The sequence below is a fragment of the Melanotaenia boesemani genome, chromosome 13 (genome assembly GCF_017639745.1).
Source record: "Melanotaenia boesemani isolate fMelBoe1 chromosome 13, fMelBoe1.pri, whole genome shotgun sequence".
In the NCBI taxonomy this organism is placed as follows: domain Eukaryota; kingdom Metazoa; phylum Chordata; class Actinopteri; order Atheriniformes; family Melanotaeniidae; genus Melanotaenia; species Melanotaenia boesemani.
In genome coordinates this window covers 12,562,721-12,589,356 of record NC_055694.1, presented here as the reverse complement: position 1 = coordinate 12,589,356, position 26,636 = coordinate 12,562,721, and the positions used below count along the sequence as shown (strand labels likewise).

General features: G+C 38.8%; 1 protein-coding gene across 2 annotated transcripts in view; it reads left to right on the top strand.

The window, feature by feature from the left end:
• The first annotated feature begins 1,278 nt into the window (after positions 1–1,278).
• The window catches only part of nkain4 (sodium/potassium transporting ATPase interacting 4), a 47,453-nt gene continuing 22,095 nt past the window's right edge, over positions 1,279–26,636 (top strand). The window contains exons 1-3 of one of the 2 annotated variants that reach the window (XM_042004020.1): positions 1,279–1,714; positions 18,666–18,803; positions 19,948–20,028. In XM_042004020.1, the coding sequence (XP_041859954.1) occupies positions 1,661–1,714; positions 18,666–18,803; positions 19,948–20,028 (273 nt within the window). In that variant the 5' untranslated portion in view covers positions 1,279–1,660. The remainder of the gene's footprint in view (positions 1,715–18,665; positions 18,804–19,947; positions 20,029–26,636) is intronic. The other variant, XM_042004018.1, reaches the window with a different exon arrangement.

The following is a 26,636-nucleotide window of genomic DNA, read 5'->3' as shown; positions in this document are numbered from 1 at the left end:
ACTTTGTCTCTGAGCAAATTACAAGGAAGTCTTAATTTGTGGAGCCATTTTGGGAAAAAGAAAGCGATCCATTAAAAAAGGTTAGGAAAAAATAAGCAATGCATTAAATGTGGAGATAAAAATATTTACATCATAAAGGCTAAACACAACGCAGACAAATGCAATACCTCTATATAGATTACATAACAATTACTTTGCGCCTAACAACAGTTAAAACAATGAAAAATGACAAGAAGAAGGATTCATAGTGGATTATTTTTTTTCATTCATGTTGTCAAGATTCGTGAAAAAAGAAAGGATTGTCGTTTATTCAGTTGTACTTTTTTATTTTTTATTTTATTTATTTATTTATTTATATTTTTTTAATCCCATGCGTTCCAGTATGTTAGCTTCCATAAATACAACTGCAGGTTATTTTGGGAGATGGAATTGAGAGGTGGAGCTCCCTCTGGTCCGGCGGGACTCAGGTGGGCAGGGCAGCTATATGGCACTGAGGAAGAGAAGATACTTTAAAGGAGTAAAAATAACGGGGGAGTCTGTGATTAAATGAGATGTGAAGTGTTCCCCCACTCTGCCTCCCGACTCTTAAAAGATTTATCGAGCTGGCGAGGAGAGAGGTGGGACCAGCCTCCGTGTGCTCCCTAAGAGGAGGAGGACTGAAGGGCTTGCTTTTAGTCTTTTCTATTATATATCATATCCAGTGGCTTAAATAGGAGGTTATGTGTGTAGTAACTCGTTATAGTAAAATGAACCGACAAAAGACGAAACAGAAAATACGATGCCTATTTATTTGAAAACTGCCTGAATTAGATTTAAAGCGTTTTTAATTGCGCTCACGAAACTAGTGAGAATTTCAGTAGGTTAATTATTATTGTAATAAATTGTGAACGCACCCTATATGATGTGTGATTAAATACAAAGGCAAGCATGAGCTATATACTGCATGTGTAAAAATGAGCTGTTTTTTTTTTTTTTAATCTTGACAGTGTAATTTTATAGCCACCAGATGGCACCTTTTCTCCATCTTCAGCATCATAAAGGCAGGAATATAACCTGGCTTCTCCTCAAACTCTCATAAGCGCCCGAGTAGAAAGTCATTGAGTTGTGACGTAATTTCCATTAATCTTAAACGTTCTTATGCAAACTGATTCCGTCACTTTTGGCCTGTCTGTAAATGTAAATTGTTATTCTAACAGCATGGCTGCCTTATCAGTTATTCACCTCACTTGCGACATTTTTTAATCAAAAAACAGTTTCAGGATTGCCACATTGCCGACTGCTTCCAGAAACTAGGTGACGCCCTCACTCAGCTTCATCTGAGCTCCGCTCGACTACCCTTACTACCACCACCGTGACCACCTCCGCCCCCCCCCCCCCCCCCCCCCCCCCCCCCTCCTCTTCCCATACACACCGGCTCTCACTCATCCTCCCAGCCAGTCACCTCAAGTGCGACCGGTTGGTCGGGGCGGAGGTAAACAACCACAATCAGAGGAGAGATTCCAGCTGCTGTTTCAGGATCTCAGTGAAAAGACGCCGGAACCGAGGAAGAGGAGGAGGAGAATGGGACTAAGCTTGGGTCAGGACTGAGTCAGGTCGGCACACCGAGAGCTCCTCAGACTCGATTCCAAGTCCCCGTAGAGTCACCGCGTTGTCTGACACAATGGGCTGCTGCAGCGGACGATGCACGCTCATCTTTATCTGCACTTTGCAGTTGGTGAGTTGATCCACACTTTTGTGCAACTATGTTTGTTTGTTGTTTATTTAAAAAGTTTTAACTCGGAGAATTCAGCCTTATCGTGTCAGTTTTAAAATAAACAACTTTAAAATGGAAAGTGCATCAGATGTTGACAACTGTAGCCTCAGTCCTTAGTTTTATTTAACTCTGTAAAAGACGCAAAGTAGTACACACAAAGCATGTTTTCAAATTGTGGTCTTACATCCTCTTTTCTTTTTGAGTTCCCGTTTGAATAGAAATCCAAATCCAGGATTTTGGGATTTTTTTTTAAAAGAACACAGCAGAGTTGTTTGAAGTTTACTGCTCTCACAGAAATATGTTGGTAAAAAACCCACAACACAGCAGCCCACAGACAATGCTGGGCTAAATGTAAGATGATGGATTGAAGCAAATCTGCAAATTTGTGGATTTACTCCTCTGAATACTGGGATGGAGTCTATTTTTGTTTTCAGATCCAGAGCACCACCTGAAGCCTCCAACAGCTTCAAGCTTTCAGTGTGACCGACACGCAGATGCTGAGCCCAAATGTCTGTCACACATTAAACCCAGAGTCACTTTTGATGAGAAACATCTGCTAATACATGAATTAATTCTCAAATGTTAAAATTTTAAGAAATTATTTGATCAAGAACTGAAACCAGCTGTATTTCATGTTTGTCCATTAAAAACATCCCCCTTGACCCCCTCCATCCCAATCGGGTTGATAGCTTCAGGAGCATTTCCAGGTTTGATCAGTGAAGTGTAGTCCGTGACATTTCACAGATGGAAACCGTGCAGTCTAAGATGATGCTTTCCACTGACTCCCACGCCAGCCTGCCTTTTCCACCACCCCTGAGTAGAGTTTACTTGACAGACTGTGACAATGTTATTTATGACAGTATTAAAACTGAGCTTGCTCACACCATAAGCCCCCAAGTAAATGCCACCTTTAACAACTTCAGGAGCAAGAAAATCTTCTCCAAAGACCCAAATGGGAAAGTTCTATTATATTATGTCACACATGATGGAGCTCATAAACAGGCTAAATGGAAGAGTTTATAACAAGAAAGCATACAGCATAGTGTAGCAGTTTTCATTTGCAATAATCATATTGACAAAAGAAGTTTAATCCCTTTCCATTTTTATTGCTGGCATTTATATATTTTATCTGCTCCTTTCTGTTGTCAGCTTTGTCTTGAATTTATGCGTGAAGCTTTGAGGCTGCTAATATGAAACGAACCACACCAGGAGTTGAAAACCTTCTCATTAACAGAAAGCTAAAACAAGCAGAACTTTTAAAACTGAGCATTCTCCATTTAGAAAATACTCTTCATGGTTTTGTAGATATTAATTACAAATACCAAACTGATTTAGATAAAGAGATTAATAAATTTCAGCTCCAGAAACAAAAAACAAACAACAAAATCACATATAAAAACAAAATATTTGGATTAGTATTGTTTGTTGACATGGACCAGTGGTTAGATATTGGTATAGAATAACCCCTCTGCAAATACATCAGAAGGAGAAGTATGGAGGATTCAAAGATAAGGTAGAAAGCCATCTTTTGTCTGTATGGTTACAGGCCACAACGATGCATTGCTAAAAATGTGTTTCACCCTCGGGTAAACTACAAACACTTGCACACACTTTCAAATACAGAGGGCCACGAACTCACTTGAGCCACACACCTGTTTTTCCTTTACAGGGTTTGGACCTTTTTGCCTCATTAGAGAAGAAGGTCGACTGTTTGTTATGAGCTTTACAAAGCTGTCAGCTTGTTGCCTTAAAAGTCCCTGAAGACTTCGACGAATAGCTTAATTTCCCCCCAGCACTATTGCTTGATGACCTGACACTTCCTGTCTGGAGCAACACACGCTCACAAGCTCACACACCTCCACACTGATGAGTTTAACCTGCAAAGAGAGGTTACATTAAACCCTGTCTGACCTTTGGAAGGGTCATCTTTGTGTGTGTGTGTTGGTGGGTATGTGTGAATATACATGAATATACATGTGCTTGTGTGTGTTGAGCTGCAGGAGGGACCCCTGTGCTCTCCTGGCTTAAACCTATGCATTGAACCAGGTTATTCCCAGTCCATTACAGACTAAAACAACCATTAACAAAACAACACGCTCTCCTTCTCAGATATAAAAATAGCTCTTGTGAACCTCCATGTGTGCTAATTATCCAGACAGAGTGCTTTGATCAAACTTCTTTTGGCATCTCGGCCATTCCCTAATTGAATTGTGATGCGCTCTCCTCATCAACAGGCCGAGCGGTGGGACTCATTTCTCTGGGACAGAAGGCAACAGATAATGAGCCTGTATTGATCGGAATGCCTCTGTTCCCTCTTCCCTTTGCAGCCTAACTATTGCAGACAGGAGAACTGGATGGTTGTCAGAACCCTGATCAGCCCTAGAGAGTAGCAAGTAATGGCTGGAAGCCCTGTCTGTGTAATGATTTGTTTGTACACTGAGACACTGGCAAGCACATTTTGTCTCAACGGGGTGGTTGTTTGAGGTGTTGACCTCAAGCTGACCTGGAGTTTTGTGAATGTCATCAACTGGCCGTGACCAGGATGTTGTCCTCAATGGAACTGATGGTCATTGTGGCTCTATGAACAGAAACTGAGAAACGAGGATGGCCTCTTCAGTGGTAATGCTGTTTTTTTTAGTAAAGGGCAGACAGACATGCACACTCACATGCACACACAAGCACACATTGTCATGCTAAGCGAGGGTAACAAGCTCAGAATCAAACACCGATACTGGGAATGCATTGCCTTAAGCCAGTTTGTTTTGCTGATGGATGCAGATACACATGGATGCTATAATGCACCCTTACTCACTCCTGGGACACACCCTCAGTCACAGCTGTGCATTCTGTACTGTGTGTTATAGGTTGGTAGGTCTAATGCAGGGTAAAGATTACAACATTTAGGAGAGCAAGTTGGATTCTGATTACATGAGAGACATATGAAGTAGCTGGAGGGGATATTGTTTGATCACAAGCAAAGAGAAGACAAAGTTGTCCATGCAGTTTTTACTTTATGTGCATTTTGAAGAAGTTCATTGGAAAAAGTTGCATTTGTCCATTTTGCTGAAAAGTTTTTATGCTTGCTTGTGGTGATTTTTGTAGGCATTAATGCACCTAAAGAAGCTGGAAGTCCTTACAAACTAGCTTCTTAAGAATTTGACTTACAACCGATAACATGAAAGAGCAGCTGGTTCTGCTTCCTGAGCAGGGACACAGCCAAAGAAAACGGGACAGTATTGGCTGACATGAAAAAATAACAACAACATGGTCAATAGAAACCTTGTAATCAAGGGAGATGAAAATATCTCCGCTGATTATTCTCTTTTCGATGCTTGAGGGAGCGTTTTTTTTCTTTTCTTTTTTTTTTAAACACTTTCTTTTTCCATGGTTTTGTTTTAAGTAGTGATCTCTAACATAATCCATATCGACATATTATACATCGCAGGAAAGCTTAATTATTTCCAATTACTTAGTGGAAATGTGCCTTATCTCAATTAATTAAAGCAATATTTTCAAAATTTACTTAAATTTTCTTGTTTTGTGCCCATATAACACAAACTGCTACCAATGAGCTGCAGATGCAGTCATGTTTACCTTAAAAAAAAAACAATAAAAAACATTTTTCAGTCATTTGACAGGCACCTTCATCCAATACATTTTCAAGCGAGAACATTGAGAAACTTTGGCATTTATCTATAAATGACTGAGTTCCAGATTATTTATTTATTTATTTATATATATATATATATATATATATATATATATATATATATATATATATATATATATATATATATATATATATATATATATATATATGGAAAGGGAGTTATCTTAAATTACTCTGCCTACTTTTCTTCTCTCCAGATGAGGTAGCAAAAGAATATATTAGCTTCTAGTGAATGTTTCAGAAAACCTGTTCTAGACAAAATGCTTCTGACAAAGTTTTTTGCAGAAAAATACAGCTGTTCATCCTCAAGTTGCAACATTATCCCTTGGCAGACATCACATAGTATTTAGTCTGTTTTTTCCCTGCTTTCACTGCAAACTCATTTACTTTATGGCAGTACAGACATGCAAATATCCTTCTGCATATTCATGAGCTTGGAGATGGCTGATGTATATCAAAATGCTGTTTCTGCCTATGTGTGTACAGACACACACACACACACACACACACTTGCACAAGGCCTTGGCCCATAGCTTTGATATAAATTCATCACACAGCTGTTATTAAGAGTAATTACTGCAGCTGGAACAAGCTGCATGGCAGTAAAACAGTGTATGCTGTCGGGCCTGCAGATTGGGGTGTGATGGTTGCTCTGTAATCCTGTTTTTCCTTCCCAATTCCCGGTATATCGCAATGTGGCAACTGGAGAAATATCAAAACTGTGCTTGGCAAGAGCTACAATATTTCAATTTTACCCATTACAGATGCTGCAGACATCTGTTCAGGTTAACTTGTTTAGTAGGAGTTTTGTGTACAGGGGTGTGTGTAACTTCTTTAGAGGGCCTGTGTCAACTTGGAGTGTAGTGTGATCAATGATAATGAACTGTATTTCCTTGGTACTGCCAGGTTGATGGAAGAGAAAGGCCAGCAAGAATAGAGTGGATGGTCACAGCTCTTTTATCTCTTCCCTTTTGTTCTTTTGTCTTTGCCTCTGTGGGCCCTGTATTAAGTTTTCATAAAGCTTCTCTGGAACGTGATTCATATCACCGTGAGCAAAATCCCATTTTTTAAAAGCTTTTTGTATTGGCTTACACACACGGTGGCAGAATAAGATAGCATCCTTATCTGAATTATCCATGTGGAAACAAAAATTGGTGTCTGCCTGTGTTAGAGATGGACTGTACAGAAAGTAGAAGTGCTCTCTGAATATCAATGGGAAAGTTTGTGTTGTGTTTTTAGTCATTTATTTTTCATGGGAAAGTGGGTTTGTAATCCTGTAATGCTTGTCAGTGTGTACTCCTTATGTTTAATCTAGACTGTACACATGGTGTAACTTGAGTGGTGTATAGCTTTGTACAAAGACAATGTTTTGATGAAACCAAAATGAATTTAAAAAGTATTAAAAATACTAAATATGGTTTTCTCACTACGCAGTCATAACAATAAATTAAAAACAGTTAAGACTAATTTCCATTATTTTTGATGTGGACTATCAAAGGACTCTAACCGTGAAAATTATGCTGATGCAGCATGAATAAATGCTGTTTTCAGTTGTCTTTGGCTGAAGAATTTAACACAGTGATTATTTGGTTGATCTTTGATGTGTTATGCACTCTTTAAATCCAAAACTCATTTTCTGTCCAAATGCCAATTACATAGTGTTCTCTGGTCAAGAAGAGGAGTCATGTTTTCAAACGGTCTTCCTTTCCATGTCCTTTTTATTGCAGAAATTTTAATTGTAATTATTATTTAATTGACATAGGAATAGGAGTACAATGACTTTTTTATTGTGCTAATCTAGTTTGAACATATGGTGATGTGTCATATACCAAGTCTAATCAAGCCTTGATGATTTGCAGCTAAAAAGGACTTTAACACCATCATCACTCCCTCAATTTGCAACATGTTCATAATATCTTCCTTTGCCAAATGGTCTGTTGCACAGATGTGGAAAGGTTTTGATGGAAAGCATTATTGTAATCAAAAAATGACATTACATGGGATTGGTTGAATCATCGTTATTTAAATCCTAAAAATCCATGTGGATTTTGTGAGGGCAGTATTTGATTTTCTGGCCACAGACGCTTAGATGATCTTAGAAATAAATGTCTTAACCCTGACTTTCATAATCTCCAGGTCTTTATTCCATTCTTTTTGAAGGTCATGCAGGTTGAAGTAATTAATCTGTGCTGTGCTGTCAGATGGACCCCTGGTGTTCAGTGCTGATTGTAGTCTTGGTCTGGGCTGTGTTGATTGCTTCGGCTGAACAGCCCTCATCCACGGAAGAGCAGATCCTGACAGGTCATGTCTGGCCTTAGCTAGAAAAAAAGGCCCATCAAAGTTGATTAAACAATAGCTTACACTGAGCCACAGGGCAAGGTGACTCCTTAATAAATTCACACTCACATCTCCTACTTTTGGAGCAGCGTGTCATCGTCTCACCTGAGAGCTTAATTTAACCTGGATTATTCAGGGGATGGGAAGCATTGCTTGTGTAATGAATGGGGAAGTGCAACAAAGCTGTGAGATACCTCCCCCCCATTTTTTTCTCCCCATTTAGTTTTACTCCACTCCTCTCTTCCTCATTTTCTTTCATTTCAGAGACTGCAGGTTGGAATATGTTTAAATTATTGATTGCCATTTGATTTCTAAGAGCCACTGGAGATTTGGGTGAGGCACAGATAGATGGGTGGATGGAACTAGAGAGAGAAAAGGGGGGTAGGTAGTAGTTCAACCTCTCACTCTGAGCTAATTATGAGTGTGTCTCTGGAGACATGAGAGACCTGAGATCTCCATGTTTCACTTTCCTTTACCCCCTCCTCTTTTTAATTTTCTTTCCTTTCCCCTCCCTCCTTCTGGAAACCTGCAGGTAAAAAGAGCAGCTTGTCAGAAGGCAGCTTGGGAATGCATGATACAAATCTGAGTTGGCATGATGAGAAGAGAGATGACTGCTGGTAGACGACCTCTTGGGGTTACAATGTGATGAACATGGAGTTCAGTATATATCCTGCTCCTTAGGCAACTGTAACTCTAAAGATACCTCTATATCTCACTAAAAAACCACACTGAAATGCATTAAAGCAGCCAATCAGCTGCATTTGAGTACTCTAATTTTTGGCATCAAGCGTATCTCTGAAATTTCCTCTTATTTTCTTATAATAAACTTAGTCTCAGATTACTTGTTCAACAGATTAAAGCTGCCGTGTTGCATGCTAGACCTTACCTCTCTTTTTCAGCTTTAAGTCACCACCCAAGCTGCATGCATGTTGGTTTATAATAATATGTGTGTTTGTGGAAAACCCATCTCCTCTCTGTCCCTAGAGGCCCCTTTTACAACTGTTCACCATTTTAATGTCTTCAATTTAACACACCATTAATATTGTGGTTATAGTGAAAACCTTGGGCTGGCAGATGTGAGTGTGTGCATTCTCCCATCCATGCACAGGCTTGCGTTAATGTGCCTGCATGTGTTCCACATCAGTGACATTGCCATATTAAACCATAATGGAGATAAAACTAGAACTATTTGCAAGCCCATTTCTCTCTTTCCGTTCCAATGGTTCCGGTGGGGTCATTTGTTATAGTGTGGCATTGAATAAATTGCTTTGGGAGCTCCACAGCTGGGATCGCTATCTTGACAGATCACACTCAGATGAATGGCTGTGATGCATATTCGTCTCAATCAAATTTTCTTCACAACTTTTCTCTGGTTTGCATGCAACTGATGAGTACCCAGGTGTTTTTGCTTCAAACGTGTGACCAAATGGTCGAGCAGCAGGACTGCATTCAGTAGAACTTCTTCTATGATGGGTAAGAGATTAAGAGTGATGGCAATATGACGAAAAGAGCAACATGACTGACTCAATTATGGAAAGCCGAGCTGGAGGGTGCAAAGTGCTGACAGCTGTTTGCTGTTCTTGCCTGCATATTCTTGATGAGAATTTCCTCTATTGCAGCTAAATTGCCCACTTGTTAATTGGGGCGAAACCTAAACAGCTCTTTGTTATATCTGGGACAGAGGGGGGAGAGATGATTGGCTGCTTTAAGCTGCTCTCATTTCATCAGTATACTTCCATCCTTTCCATTGTTGCTATGTTTGGGTTATACTTGTTCTTGTGCTGCTTTTTTTCGATCAGGGATCACCAATCCTGGTCCTCGAGGGCCAATGTCCTACAGGTTTTAGATGTTTCTGCTACAACGTGTCTGATTCAAATTAAACTGATCTCCAACAGCTTGATGCCAGTCACTGCACAAGCTTATTACCCATTCATTTGAGTCAGGTGTGTTGCAGCTGGGAAACATCTAAAATCTGCAGGACAATAGGTCTCAATGGCTCTTTTCAGAAACTCAAGGTGTGTGTGCGTTTATTTGTAGATGAACTTTTTTTAGTCTTGCCTGATATACTTTCGATTACATGTTTTTGGGTCTAATGGAGAAAATAAGACACTGACAAAATGAACAGTTGGTGCTACAGTAAAAGCAAGTTCTCAACTGTGAACTTAGCCCCTTCAACAGAAGTTGAAGCCTTATTCTTCGAAAGAATAAAGTCGAGTTTGTTATCTTGTATTGAATTAAACATTACTACAACACAGTTGTGAAAAAAAAGATCAGATAAACACTTGACACGAAACCTTGATTCAATGCTGGCAGGTAAGGACAGAGAGCACAGAGCACATGGCTTAAATTTCCCGAAAATAACGACATTAAAACACACAAATTCATACCTGGCATTAGAATGCATCCCCACCTGCATCTCTTGTGACCATTTGTGGCTGGATCTTGAATTAAAATGCTGTCAGAGTTTGGAAAATCTCATCCGCCTGCACCCACAAAGCTCAGTAGAGTAGTGGGATTTGCTCATTGTTCTCAATGCTAACACTGTTAATATGATTGTTATCCTGTTATCCTACGCGTGATTAAACAGAAACATGGCCTTATTCAAAACAAATAGCCTATAATAACCCTGTATATCCAACCTTGTTGCTTCTCACCCGTTGGGAGGCACATCAGTCCAATAGGCAGTGTGGAAATGATGTAACCACATGTGGCCCTGACTAACTCAAAGTTTGGACCAAGTGATCAACTCTCAGTCTATCCTGGATGCTTTCACGCCTGCAATACTACTTATCAACCTATTTAATTATTTAGCTAAACATCCTTAATGTTCCATAATTAGTTTTGTGCTGTTGTAAATATTTTAGATATGCGTCATGATAGACTAGTCAGAGGTCTTTGCATACCAAAACAAGTTAAGAATTACACAGGGCAACAAGTCCACATAAGAAGTAGCACATGCAGGATAAATGGGTATAATGGAGGACACTCATCCAGTACTCTGTTTTACCCACTGGGGGTTAAATTTTGTCAGTGATGGCCGATTTTGAACCCTTATAAGTTGCACACATACGCCTGTGCTTAGAACATGTAGACTCATACAAAAGTAATCCCGATTAGTCTTCTCTTATGACCTGCTACAAATGTGAATGGTCTGTTTTGTTTTTATTCATTTTTTAAAATTTTTTGCAAACTCAGGTACCACTCTTGTAACACGTCTCATCGGACACAATATATTAGAGCACAGGTCTCAAAATATGGTCCTCGAGGGCCACTGTCATGCAGGTTTTTGTTTTTTCCCAGCTCCAACACACTTGTTTCCAATCAAATGGATCCAACAGCTTCTTGTTAACTTCTTCTCAATGATCCATTAATTTCATTTAGGTGTGTTGGAGCAGGAAAAAAAGCTGAAACCTGGAGGAAACCAGCCCTCGAGGAGGGAATTTGGACACCTTTGTATTAGAGGGTACATGGACAGCTGCATCACTAGGACACAAGTGGATTGTTATGTACTTTAGAAATGGTGGCACAAACATTACAATGAAAAATGAGAGCATTTAACTAGAACTGAGCTCAAGTTGGCTAAAGCTGTGATCATATAAAGCTGCATTTTGAACATTGGCCATAAGAATCTAAATAGCCTGGAGCTGTTTTACCAGGCGTTAAAAGATTATTTCAGCCAGGCGTCTGTTTCATTTCCACTGAGGTGTAGGGTTCAGGGTAGATTAAGCTGGCTGAATTGTGTGCCTCATAGTAGCCTCCAAACAAGGAAATCAACCTCAGTCATATTAACTCAAAAGCTGTCAATTTTACACTTTGCTATGGTATTTTGGGTTGAACTGTTGGTGTCTTAGAGCATGACTGATATGGAAATATCACAGATCAACATTTTATCTCTTTGGTTTCTCTGATGTCATAATCTGGTGGATTGACTCCCTAAATGATCCTGATTCCTGGAAATAGTCCTTCAGTGAAAAATGAAGTAGTTGTTTTCAAACACTTGACCATTTAATGATCAAATGATGATCACGGGAGTCAGTGATGTTCAAAGTTCAAACTTAAAATAACTTTAACAGAGAGAACATAGCAAGACAGAGCACAAAAGAGAACGTTTAGAGTAGTTGGTTAGAAACATGGAGGAGACTGTGTTTAATGTTATTTTTTGTGTACAGAGCGTAGTGACAGATTACCTTGTTATAAGCACCACTAGACGTTTAACATATTCCCTCTTAGATAAAAAGCAGCTTAATTAATTTTCTTTAAATAGCCATTTCACCAAAGAGCAAGCAGCTCTTCCCATAGTGTCAGTTTAACATCATCACCCACCGCAAGAGGTACTTAAAGGGAGCTTTAGCTGATGTATGTTTCAGTATGATGACCATATTTCAAACAGTGAGAAAGAAAGTGGCTTTTAAAAGCATCCTATTTCTTAATCCTTGTCTCAGCGCTGCTAGACCAAGCAGCACCAACCACCACCAAAGGGCTATCTATCTAACCAACTCTCAATGTGCCCAATAAAAGCCCCAACACACCATCTCACACATACTGAGATTGGCACCATTAGTGACACAGTTACGTGAGGACCATGTAGACACCAGGGTATAATAACTTAACCCTGGCAAGAGGTGAAGAATGACAATTTTCTTGAGAAATGCTTTACTACCTGCAGAGAGTCAGAGTAAAGACAACTGTCTTAATCTGTTACTGTCTCAGTGTGTCTTTTTTTAGGGACTAAGCAGGGAGTGATACAAGGCCCCCTTAAAATAGCTGTTTTCAGTGAATACCAAATTGGTTAACCATGCTGAAAACCTATACATGGATATGGGCACAGAAATATTTAATTTGGAATAATTGTTCTTGGAAAATAAAGGTTTTATAGTGTCTAAAATGAAATTCAGTACAGTTGCCTTCATGTTGTGTTTCAGCTTCATGAATTCAACTCTACAGAGAAATGTAACATCCCAGTAGCCATGCATAATATCATGCTCCCAGGCTGCACTATGACAGTATGTGAACAGGCGACAAACAGCTAGCACCTAAATCTTTTGACATATTGCAATGTGTTCCTACTTTGGAAAGTTATCAATAACTAGTATAGAAACAGAATAAAATAGTTATTATTAAAACTGCCAAAGGCAGGCATGAGAGTGGTTATAAGAGTCCCAAAAAGAAATTTAAAAGGCCAATAAGAGCTTGTGCAGTATAAACATGGCCATATAGACCCACAAAGGCTCATTGTTACAAGGTTATTTTCATATTAGTTGAGGGGAATAAAAGAAAATCAGGCGGTAAAAGAGACGGGGATGAATCAGAGCATGACTGTCTTTGAATGTGCCTTGCTTTGCCCTTACTTGTCTTTACTCCCAGTCACTGCTGACATGCAGCAAAATAACAGTTAGAGAGCAAGACAGGCATGAAATAGCAGTGATTGCTGGGATTTAGCAACAAAAAAGTCTTATTTTCTTTGTTTTGGCCTATTTGTTTTATGTAAGCAAAATAAACTTATTAATGATGTTATTGAAAAAAAAAAGATAGCAGGAGATGTAGCTGTTTTGAGTGTACCCTTTACATCTCCTGCCATTCCTCACTGTCCTCTATCTGCCTGACTCTTTGCATCACAGTTATAGACTTTAACTCAGAGGAGACTGACTCATGCAGCCTAAAGTCACAGAAAATTGGTACAAACACTCAATTGCACACATCCTGATGACACATCCAGTAACTAACAGACATTTCACTGTACACACACACAGAAAGAGAAACACTGATGTGATTTATAATAACTGGAGGCTAAGGTGGAGAGGTGCAGAAATAAGAGGGTCACCAGTCACCTCTGTCTTTTCGCTCCAGGGGCAGAATCACACACTAACACCTCATCAAAAACCTTTCCTACCTCTGCATGTCACAAACTCGTGGCAGCACAGTCTGCGACATAGTTTGGTCTCTGCCTGGAATCCAGGTTGGATACTTTGTTAAAACAAACGTGTTTTCATGGATTTCAGCTTCTTATCTTAAGCACACATGCAGGTCTTAATTAGCTTTCAAATGATGTAGATCAAACGTTGTTTCTCCCTCAGTCACATACACTCTGATCTTCTCATTCCACTTACATGTGGCTTGTTTTCTCTCCTCTTCAGAAAGAAGGTGGAAATGACTGAAATGTCTTTGGGACTTTGATCATTTTGATATTAGATATTTTTGTATTGAAAGCGTCCACTTTTTGTTTTCTTCTTCATGTACACCTGAGTATATGGACCAGCAAACGACATCTGACAGAAGAAGCAGGATTTGAGGTCTTTGATTTTAATCTGGTATAATTTGACTGAAATTCAGAATAATTGATGGTTTTGGAAATCTATAAATAGAGATTTGGGAAAACAAGTTGAGTGAAAAAGGAGGAAGGATGGGCAGTAGTGAAAGAGCAAAAGGCCTTGTTGCATCCTGCTGCCATACTCTTCCCCTAATTGCTTAGTATTTATGGTGGGAGGAGTCATATTTGTGGGTAACACATACACACTCAAAACCAAAATACACACTAAGAGATTCCGTCACTCTGGAGGGAGTCATTTATGTTTGCCGGAGGTCAGTTAGAGGCTTTTACGGGCCGTTATGTAGCCGGCTCACTATTCCTGGAAGAGCGTTGGTATCTTTTGATCAAATTCCAACCCACTCTCCAGTAACCTGCTTCCTATGAGCTGTGAGCTAATTGTGCCATATGGGTTTTGTGTGATTGTGTGCGCCTTCATGTATGTCTGGGTGGGCAATGGCCTTTCTATCTTTGATTGATTGTTGTCATCTAGGTGGATTATTAAATTAGCAGCATACATGATAGGCTTACAGTATCTCAGAGGAGAGAACACACATTTATACACATGCACATAATCACATTTCTCATTTCTATACATATCTTTAACACAGTGACTAGTGGAAATATTTCCCAGAAATGATTATATCTGTGTTCTGAATTCAGCATGGGTGTGTGTGTGTTGGACAGGTGAATGTTTATGCTTTTCTAAGCTAGCTTTTGCCCAATGTAAGGGAGTAGTTTGAATCCCCTGCTGACAGTCAGACTTCTTTTCATAGGGTATTTGACTTTGTCAGATTGGCCTTTTGTCACTGATTCTTTTAATGTTTCTGGAAAGAATTTCTCTCAGCAGACAAAGATCAGAGGTTTAGGATTGTAGATGCTGTTGTCTTATTGACTTAATCAAAATGAGACCTCTAGGAGGCACTGGGCTGGTTTGCAGCTGAGCGTGAAGCAGCTTGGATAAAAATTGGCACCTCTGAGTCTGAGGTCACTTAATTAAATTGGAAAGGGTGGGTTCCTTGCTGTCTACAGGTAGGGAGTGATTTACTGCCTCGCATGGAGATCTTTAAGTGTCTCGGGATTATGTTGATGAGTGGGGGTAGAGTGGAATGCAAGATGGACAAGCCCAGTGGGGTGGCATCTGCAGTGATACGATTGCAGGGCAGATGGTTTTGTGTCAATTTAAAAGTCCATCTCTGCTCTAACCCTCACCTGTGATTGTTAGCTCTGGTTAGAGACTGAAAGGTGAGAGCATTCAAGCAATATATTTAGGAGTGAGTGGGTTTACTACTAGAGGTAAAGCAAGGAGCACAATCATCCCCAGAAAGGACGAGAATCAAGTCACTGCTCCTCTGCAGTGAGAGGGGCGTGCGTAAGTGGTTCAGGGATCTAGTGGATGCCTCATAGATGGCTTCAAAGAGAGGGAGACATGTCCCACCAGGAGGATGCCTTGGGGCAGACCCATACTTACTGGAAAGCTAAAAAGTCTAAAAAACTGGAGATCATGGCCAGCTAAAGTGAGGTCTGGGAATCTGTGTTCAGACTGTTGGCCATGCTATCCAGTCCCAGATAATGGATGGATGGAACAAAATTTGTGGATCTAAAAGTCATTGCTTGGTAAAAACACCATAAATGTTGCCAGTTTAAAGGGATCAGGCCTGTGTATGCCCCGACCTAATTAAATGTCCTGAAGCTGCTTCTCATCTTTGCTGAATTCCTCCTGCATAATTTCTTACTGAGCTCTCTAACCATGACCCACAGGTGACCAGAAGATGTATGACTCTTTCAGGTTTATTCATTTACTGAAGTCCTTTCTCTATCCAGGGAATAGACAGAGGTTATTATTCTTGGTAATGTTAACATAGCTCATTTATACATTTGTCCACATTTTTTTGTTTCACAGTTTGCTGTTGTTTTATTAATGGCTTCATCTATCTCATGTTTTGTTTTCCATCACTCCTTACTTGTTTTTCTCTTACATATAAGGAATGCGTTTTATCTTTTACTGGGAAGACTTTTCTTGACATTTGAAAAATCTCAGTGCATGTTGCAGTTCACTGCATCTTTTGTCGCTTTACACCCAGCCCGTGGAGTTATTACCTTTGTCCTCCATGTGACAAAGTGTTCATTTTTAATTATCACTCAGCATTTGATCATCTCCCTACCCTGCCTGTCACTACACCTCATCAAGTTGCTGGTAACATTTCCATTACATTAAGATGAGCAGCTACCGCTGGGTCTGATGTGTGTGAGTGATGTGTGTGTGTGTTTGTGTAAATGTGTTCAGTGGTGTGTTTCTTTCATTTTAGCAAAGACATTTCTTCCTCATCCATCTTCAAACATTTTGCTGTAAATGACATGTCAACACACAACAGAACATGTAGTTTCTTCAGACACACCCACCCACCCACACACACACACACACACATACTGAAACTGGGAATGAATTGGAATTGGATTGGCAATGGAATCTTGATTAAATTGTTCACACCCCTTTGTGTACCCCCATCCCCCCAGCCCATTGCATACTGATTAAGCAGATGCAAATGTACAAATCCAAATTGTTTCGTTTTGCTGCTTATGCATAAAACATTGCACAAAGTTGGGTGAAAGGTATGGAGATGGTGATTGATTTTGTGTGTAGTTAAATTAAGACTTGCATCAATCCTCTTAATATAAAAAGACATCTGTCTCCAATCATTATTGATGGCTGGAATGGGTAAGTGAGCACTGGGAACTGTGGAATTTTACTATTCATTGCAGGAGGTTTAACTCTGTTCATGGTTGTGTATGTGTGTGTGTCAACATGTTGTTTGTGAGCACATATTTTCATAAGTGGCTAAGCTCGCTGCAGTGGTATTAATAAGGAAGGGCCTCACCTCCCGTAAAGTTCCCAGAGCATTTTCATTTCTGCCAGCCGTTGGCAGGAAGGTTGGAAATAGTGATCTCCTCTTAAACTCAGCAGGGGTTGAATCGATAAATCTGTCATTGTTTGTTTAGTAAAACTTTTACTCTTCCCCTCTGGGCGCTCCCACCGCAAGTGGAGTGTCTCTATAAAGAACCGGTGAATTGTTTTGACTTGAACACATATTGTCTTTAACTACCTTACAACAATGAAAAGTGAACATTTCACTTTTCATTGTCAATCAGGGTTTGGATCACATCCCTCGATAACATTAGAGATCAGCTGTACCGCCAACTAGTCCCACAGAGCCAATTTGTAGATGCCTATTGGCATAAACCTGTAATATACAAACAGCCCTTTTTAATAGCAGGGTTTTAAAATGATGAAAGAATGTAGTTTAAGCTACACTATGTGTTATACCCACATCAGGCTCTGCCATGGACACACCCACTCCTGCCATGCATCACCGTAGTCACGCTCCTGAGTACTAATCATCCACACCTGTAGTCAATTCACACCCAGGCTTGCTATACTCCAGCTCCTCAATCACTCTTTGTCGGACCTCTTTTCTACTCAGTTGGATTTCCTCGTTCCCGACTCACCTGGTGGATCTCTGGACTTACTTTGTAAGATATTGTTGAGGATCGCTTGTGTGAAATAAACCCTGTTAACTGCGATCTGTCTCTGTGAGGTCCTTCGATAACACCATGGTTTTTTCCTAACCCTTACCTTTCATCCCTAAACCAAATCCTTTTTTTTTTTTTGCCTAAGCATAACTGAAAAATCGTGTTGCTTGATTGAGCTTACAATAGAAATAATGCTCTACTTGCACGTAAAAACAAGTTCACAAAAAACAAACAAAAAAGCAAAACAAAATCACACACTTGGGTCTAACCTGTGTTTCTTAAAAAATGTATTCCCTTCCTGTCTTTCAGTATGGACCTATGTGCTTGTTTGTGCAATAGGGTTGTCCTTCTGCCATTAATGTCATATGTTCTTGTTAATTTAGCTTTGACAGACTGGCAGCATTTGACCCTGTGACCGTGTTGTCAGTAGTAGTTAACATTAATGTTTTTCAGTGGTAAATAAAGATGCTGATTTTTTAACTGCTTACTGTGGTGCAGTCACTTTCTGATATGATGATATTAATGTGTTTTTTATTCAATAAAAAAAAATAAAATAAAATTACTATTTTTTTTAGCTCACTTCTAAATATTTCCTTAAGCAGATGGCATGTTTTCTGTATCCTTTGTATTGTATCGACTTCCACTGTATTGTAACAGTTCCACACACTGTACCTGTGACTACAAATATTTCTTCGTCAAAATGAAGGAATCAGCCTGCTAATAATTCCACTTGCAAATAATCAGGTGCCTCATAAATGATTTTATCTGAATTTGTCTGTTCAGGTTGAATTATGATTTCAGTGTCACTTGTATTTGAGTCTGCACGATGCAAAATCTAGATGACGTTAATGAAATTGTATCAAGTGTGAGCAAAGGAAGACTAAATTGCGTTGAGGATACAGTTAGCTTGTTTTCTTTTAGATAATTTGGAGGGCCGTGCAGCTCCCATCTTGCAGCTCACTTCACTTGCATTTATACATGAGTTTACGTGCATGGAAATGTACTGTATAAAGATAGATTACTTTCAGTTTTAATGATGTGAAAACATGTCTTTTTTTCTCATTCTTTAGGTGTTTGCTTTAGAAAGACAGGTATTTGACTTCCTCGGTTATCAGTGGGCTCCCATTCTTGCTAACTTCTTCCACATCATCATCGTAATCCTCGGCCTCTTTGGCACCATCCAGTATCGGCCTCGCTACATTACAGTGGTGAGTACATATAATTTAAATCACAATAGACTTTTAGTTCACGTTGATTTTTTTTTAGCAGTTGCACGTCATGTTAACCTTTAACCTTTAATCTTTATACATACTTGTATAAATTCTTGTTGTTGCCTTTCTTCTAACTGAAAATTGTGCTGCACTCTTTTGTGCATTGTGCGACACCCTTAAATCACTCTAATCCTTTGGTAATTAGGGCTAATTAAGGGGGTTGGGATTGTGAGGGGACTAAGGAGCTCATCAGATTTATACTTGGTTTCATGTTTCTGGACAGAGAAGTTCATTCTCTACAGCAGAAAGCAAAGCATGTGCTGCCTGCTGTCCACATGAAACTTAGGAAACAGGCTTTCACACACTTACGTTTTATTTGCACCATAACATTTATCTGAGACATTTAAAAACTTGTATTCAGTAGAATTAGTACAATTCACAGATGGTGATGTTAATGACAGGAAAAGATTATAGGAAGGGGTTAGAAGAGCACAAATGAAGAGACAAGGGAGATAAAGAGGCATAAAGGGAAGCCACACAGGATGAGATAAAAAACCTTGAAAGGAGCTGAATAGAAGAGAGGGAATAGAAAGAGGGAAAGTTGAAGCTATTGTTTCTTGTCAAATGGAAAATGGGAGTGCAAGCTGGAGGGTTTCATGATTCAACATGTATGTTTTTATGGAGCTGCTGCTTTGCCCTTCGCTCTTCCTCTGACATTTTAAACACACATTTCATTGTGAGTCAGAGGTTTTCACAACCTTCGCTCTGATGACTCTGTCAGTGAATACCACCCAGTACCACTCAGTCTGTCAGCAGTTGGCTGTCTGACTGTACAATTTTCTAAATGGTTGATTCGTGAACTTTATTCAGCTTCAGCAGTTTAAAAAAACCCACAACTCCCACAGGGCTCAAACACACTTGCTGAACTTACTGGCATCTTTATAAAAGTGAGGTCCTCACATTTGTATGCGAGTGTAGGGTTTTGATATAATTAATGTACACTAGCCTTTGGCCTTACTTTCTTTAAGAACTTATTAATTAAGCCTAACATTTATAAAGTAGCTGACATTTTCTACTCACTTCAGTTCATGCACAGTAGTTTCCATGGAGCTAATGCAATGTTATATGCTTTGTCTTATAGTACATAATATGGGCCGCTGTCTGGGTAGCCTGGAATGTCTTCATCATCTGTTTCTACCTGGATGTAGGAGGCCTGTCTAAGGTGGGACTTGAAATATCTGTGTTATCTCTGAAACTTGCATCATGCACATGCCATTTGAGTGAAAAGGTTTGTCTGTACTGTAATGAACATTCTTTTCTTTCTAAGGTCAGAGCTTCAAGCTGTTTGGGGGAATTTAAACTGATTTATGTTCCTCTGTCTAATAGCTGCGACAGTTACACTGCAGGTGTCTTTATGTGCATCATAAACCCCGTCATTACAGCTGCAGACTTAACTATAGACTTGTTTTCTAATTAACTTCCAAGTCTCCCTTGAAGTTGAATAGCATGGCACCTCAAACTTGTTTGTGGTCAAAAGTTAAGCACTGTCCTAAATACAAGCACAAAGTATGAAAATGTGGGTGTACACACGTCCCATCTGCAGTTGCTGCTTACAAACAGCTGAGAAAGTTTTCATTTGTGGCACTGATTGTGAGTGTCAGTACACTGATTTACATTGTGCTGTTAATTATTTAATAAATTTCCTATTGAAAACCTGTAGAGATTAACATAAAATCATGAGGTATGGGCTGTCTACATTTATTAATCTGTTTTCTCCAATTTAAGTTTGATCTGGACAATGTTTTCAAAGTACTAGACATGTACATATCAGGTGGCGCTTGTTTTGTTCTGAACAGCCACACTAATGTGGAGCAAAGAAACTTGTGACACAGTTGAATGAAATACTGTGTTTTAATGTGTAATGTGAGAAATAACTTTCCCACTCAAATAGTGTAACAGTGATTGTGGACAAAAAAGTGTTTAAACAATTAAAAATGAAAGCCACTGACAGATCTAATTTTAACTTGGCTAATTTTTTTTTACCTCCACTCATTTCGTTAACCACTGTATGTGAGTTAGAGATTAGAAATGAGTATATTGCCTGAGTGAAAGTCTTTTTCAGTGTCCATTATCTCTTCTCAAACAGAGTAAGAGTAGAATTTCAGTTTTCAGCAGAATACAAGCAAGTTAAGTTTTTGCCTCATTTAGCCAGGAAAATGTACCATCTCTGTTTTTCGTTTCCTGTTCTTAATCTTGACCTTGTGCAAGACTTTTATTTTAATTAAACCCAGCTGTGCCACTAAACAAAAAATAAAATATGTGAATATGATTAATTCTTTTTCAGCTTCAGCACTACTGTATATATTTTATATTCTATGACATGAGTACAATCACTGTCAAAGAAAACACAATAATATGCAGTGTACAGTATAATCTGTGTGTTACACAACCGTGTGGCATAACTATAAATCACTCACTAAAACTTGAAGAATCCGCAGCACAAACATCTGCAACAGCTCAGCAGAGATTTCTAATTTGGCCTTGAAGAATGTTTCCTGTTTTTTCTGATGTTTCTGCTGACCTGTGGGGAATAATTACCTCCCTGTTGAGTTTGAAGAGCCAGCTTAAAACTTATTAATCAGGAACAATCCTCTTCAGCCCTGTGTGTTGCACGCACATCGACACTTTTAACTCTCTGTGGCTTTCCTGCAGTTCCTAAGTACAGATCAGAGACATACTGATTCAGACAATGGCAAGTGTTACGAATGTCACCTCTCAACAACCTCTAATTTTACCCCCCTCCCCTTTCTGCCTTTTTATCTTAATTCACTCTGCTCACTGCTCCTTTGATGGTATTTAATTTCTCATTATTCTAATCCTTGCCTTTTTTTATTTTTACTGTACTCTCCTTGACTGATGACTACCTTGCCTAACTGCCTGCTGACCACTGAGAATAATGAATTCAGGCAGCATTTATCTGACACCTGCTCAGACAGCCAAAATGAGTTTCAGAAACACCTTCCCAGGCTATGGCAACTCTGTCATTGTGTGATGGTCCTTGGCTCCATCAAGTGTGCCTGTCTTTCATTGCATATATCTGTGTGTGTATGCTACGTGTGTGTGAGTGTGTGTCGTGTGTTCCTGCATGGTTCCTGCTAGAATAATGAGGCTTGTAGGGGCCAGCTGCTTGGGGCTGAGGCGTGCGCATTAACCCGACAGATGGAGCCAGCTTGGCCTCCGAGCTCTGCATATGGTGGCCAGGAGGAAAGCTGGCTGATGGAGTGCACACATACACACATAAGCACATAAACAACCCATACACACATGCAACACATTATATCATAAAACAAAGTCACCTTATTCTTTCCGGCTCGCCTTAACAAATGTTGACAGGATGGTACTGTACGGGTTGTATGTATGTTTGAGTGAGCAGTGTGTGTGAGCCAGGACCAAAGTGTGGGGGGTGGCAGGTTGTCAGAGAGTCAAATGCCAAACGCTCTGTCACCTCCTATTGATCCTTCATCCCCACCCCCACAATGTAAGACAGACAAACCTCTGCTACTGTGTGCACACCTCTGTTTTCAAACGGTCTCAGTCATCCGTTGCTTTTTACTTATTCTCTGTCACACTCTGTACACAGTGACCACAGACAGGGGGACTTTTGGGAAATCAGCAATAAAGTGCCTGATAAAAATATAACTTTTTCTCACCATTTTGGTATTTTGGACTTTAACTCAGTTGTCAGTTTTTTTTTTTCTCTCTCTCTCTCTCTTAACTTCCTCTAAAAGAATCTTATTTGCAGTATTTTTGTTGTTACCTTTGGTTGCAGAAAAAATGTGTAAAACAATGCATAAGGCATTTTTAATCTTGTGCACTGGATTGCTTTTTATTATTATTATTTATTATTTATTTTTTAATATTTACACTAATTTTAGGTAAAGCTTGTAGTCTAAAAAAGTATCTTTATATCTGAAATACATGAAAATCCCTGAACTATTCTGGTGTGGATCATATAGGACATATATTCAATTTGACTTAATATGATACAGTCTGACCGAAAAACTCCTGGTTAAAGAACAGAAAAGTTTGTGAACAACTTTTTGTGTTTTTAAACTCCTAAAAACATTTTCTATCTTCATTCACACTGTGGCTGCAGACTTTACTTCAAGGAGTGTAGAATGTCTTTCCAGCTCTTGAATGAATACAAAAGCAGTAAATGTGTATTTGTTTATCAAATTTAATTAGATCTGAGGCCTTAATCAGAATCAGAAAAAAACTACAGCGCCCAGTGTGTTCCCTACTGTGATCATACATAATTTCTTATCTCTTTATTTGAGAAACAAGCCCTTATTTATAAGATTGCAATCATTTGATGTAAAGCCTTATCTTTCATTATTCCAATAGTAGGATTTTGTCTAAACATACACCCACTTATTGTAGAGGAAATAGTTTAAGTATTATCAGTAAACTTATCTTGAAAAGTATGGTGAGATTGATTTGTACTTCGGGGTGTGAGGGAGCATAACAATGCCACTCCTGACATTAAGTTGCCAGAAGCCTCCTCAGTATCGACTGCAGTCATGAATGTGCCTGCAGCTTGGGTAGAGTTGGTTTCCCTGGCTCGCAGCATCAATCAATGGGATCTGTCAAGTCATTAGTCCTTGCAGTCCAACGATGACCCTCAGCTGTCCTTGTTTTTGTGACTCTGTGTGACAAATGACAGAATAGCAAAAATGAAAAAATAAGAGACAGTGAGTGATTGTAGCTCATCATCTAGAAGAGAGGGGGATAATATGACTTTTGGTATTACTCATGACTCCTGTTGGAGACTTCACTGATGGCACATATGTATTATTAAATGTTGTTGCTACCTTTGTTATTATGAATGTGTTGTTGATGTGTATTTTTGAGTGCGCCTTGATAGGAATCAGAGATGTCTCCCAACAGCACAGTTCTGTTAATAATGCATGGCTTGTCAATGAGGGGCAGATGCAGGGCTAGATTGCTGTTTTAGGGGTATTGATTGGTGATGAAGTATCTGTCGGGCTGTACACTTGGGCTCACATGGCTGTTTCCTAAACGAACCTCAGCATGGTATGCAAGAGCAATACAATTTAAGAGATGGCTCTAAAATTAGCATTACCACCTTGACTCTGTTTTAAAGTTATTAAACTTCACTCCTAAGCAGAAAGCCTGATGGGTGAGGCTAACAGTCTTCATGTCCTTCTATTACTTAAATAAAAAATGTTTAATGCAAAATGCAGTATTTTGTTTATCTAGCCATGCAGACTTCATTTAAAAAAAAGCAAATAAAAAAAAAATCAAAACTTCCCCTGGTTTTGATATATTTGCCATTTGAGGCTTTAACCTTTAACCCAAAAGTCTGATGATATGAAATGCCAATTACAGTGCCCGCAGCTATGAAAAAAAACAAACAACTTTTAGCAACAATGATACCTCAGGAGCTATCAATTTTTATAAGTGGTGTTTGTACAATCTCCTTAAAAACAGACATTTTAAATCTAACTACCTAATTCTCTTTGACAACTACTACTTATACAATAAGTAGGAAATTGTATTTTTAGACTTGATGTGTGGCTGCGTTGTCTCGTCAACCACTTTCATCATCTGAAGTATTAAATTAAAATATAAAGATTTAATGGATTTCCCTGACATTTTTCAAAGCAAAATGATTAACTTAATCTAAATTGCTACCCTGAAATGATTAGTATAAACTACATACTACAGAATATTCGATGGAAACCTATGCTTCGAACAGGAATGACCACAGCTGGATGAATTGCAAGAACTTTTATTTTAGGGCCATTGAACTATAAAACAAAATCCAAATAAATTATGAACCAATACAACAAATTTCACCAGAGTCCAAAATTCAATATGTATTTAAATGCCAAAATCAAAATGTCTTCTGTTTCCGTGATGACAGTCAGGCTGAGTTTCACCTTGTAAAGTATCTAAAGTCCTAAAGATTCAAATATTTGATAAAAGCAACAGGAAAGTATGACAGAGCATACATCTATTTTTTCATCACACAGAATAGCAAAGAAAGAAAGTCTTGATCTAAAGTGAGTTATTATTTCAAACAGTAACATCAAGCTATGATTGGTGCAGGATCATATAATGACAACATGAAACTCAGTTTCTTTACTGAGAAACCAAGCACTTCGTACAACAAAGTAGACATTACTTTTTGTTCCGCTTCATGACACAAAGTAAATATTTGTAACTAAACCCTTCCCTTTCACTTATTACATTAGTAGTAAACATAGAACGAAATCAGTAATCTTTAGCTTCATACTTCAACGTCGTAGCAGATAAAGTTCTCTGTGAGAAACTGCCTGTTTAGCCCTGAATGTTTTGCTACAAGCTTAACCAATAAAGACCACATATAAAAATATATATATATATAAAAAAAAAACCCCACAAAACACTGGTTTATGGAACCCACACATTATCCAAATAACATCTCAAGCATGTTTTACAATTTCCCTTTGGAGAGTATTTTTGTAAATTTATTTTTAGTCATGTCATAATGAAGTGATATGATGTCTCATGCTCTCTGAACCACTCTTTCACAGTTTGAGTCAGATGAATCCTGGAATTGCTATATGCCATCGGGAAAGAAAAAATCCATTACAAACCAGCTCATTGAGTATATTCCGGTATTAGATGGCCTCATTCTTTGGACACATAATGTTGCTGAACCTAGACCTGACCCACTGCAGCAACCCCAGATCATAACACTGCCCCCACAGGCTTGCACAGTAGGCGCTATCCATAGCTGCATCACTTCATCTGCCTCTCTTCTTACCCTGATTCTCCCATCACTCTGGAAAAGACCACACAACCTTCTTCCATTGCTCCAGAGTTGAATCTTTATGCACCCAAGCAAGTTGAAACTTTTTGTTCCCATTTGTCTCACTGATAAGTGGTTTTCTTTAGGCTACGCAGCTGTTCATTCCCAGTCCCTTAAGTTCCCCTCACATTGTGCTGGAAATGTTCTTAATTTCACTCCTCAACATAGCCCTGAGCTCTACTGTTGTTTTTCCACAATTTGATTTCACCAAATGTCTAAGCGATCTATCATTCAAGATTTTTTTCGACATTTCTTTCTCAGAGATGATTGTTCCCCGCTACCCTTCCAGTTTTTAACTGAACATTTGTTAATCTCATTCCAGTAGTTTCAGTAATCTCCTTAGGTTTTGTATGTGCTTCTGAAACAGATCAACATCTTTTCCATGACAACAGGATTTGTCTTCTAACATGGTTGTTTTAGGAAATGAAAAGCTACTCACTGCTTCACTTATGGTTAGATAACTTGTTGCCAGGTGAAACCTAACGATAATTATCCAGTGGGAAGCTCCTACCTATTTGCTTAGTTAAATCTAGACTTTTTTCGGACATGCTGTGTAACTTCCATCATTCTTAGATATGCTGGATGATCGTTACTAGTAAATGCTGGCATGTTGATGCATAAAAGAAGGTAAATTGAAGTAGTAAACCTTTTATCTTTCTAACATATGATGAAAGAGTGTTGGTGTTAGCATTGCTTTAAACTAAACATGAGTAAAACTTTGAAGACACTCATTTGTCTGAAAATAGATCAACTAAATCTTTCAGCAAAGCAACCCAGTCATAAAAAATATCCAATATCTTTCAGTGTTTCAGTGTTAAGATCCTTGCATCTTTAAATAAACCTACCTTGTGATCCAAAATTAGATTCCTTATAAAGAATAAATAAATGTGCATCATAAATAATAAAAATAAACCACACAAAGAAGATAATGTTTTTTTCCTTTGTTTCCTTTT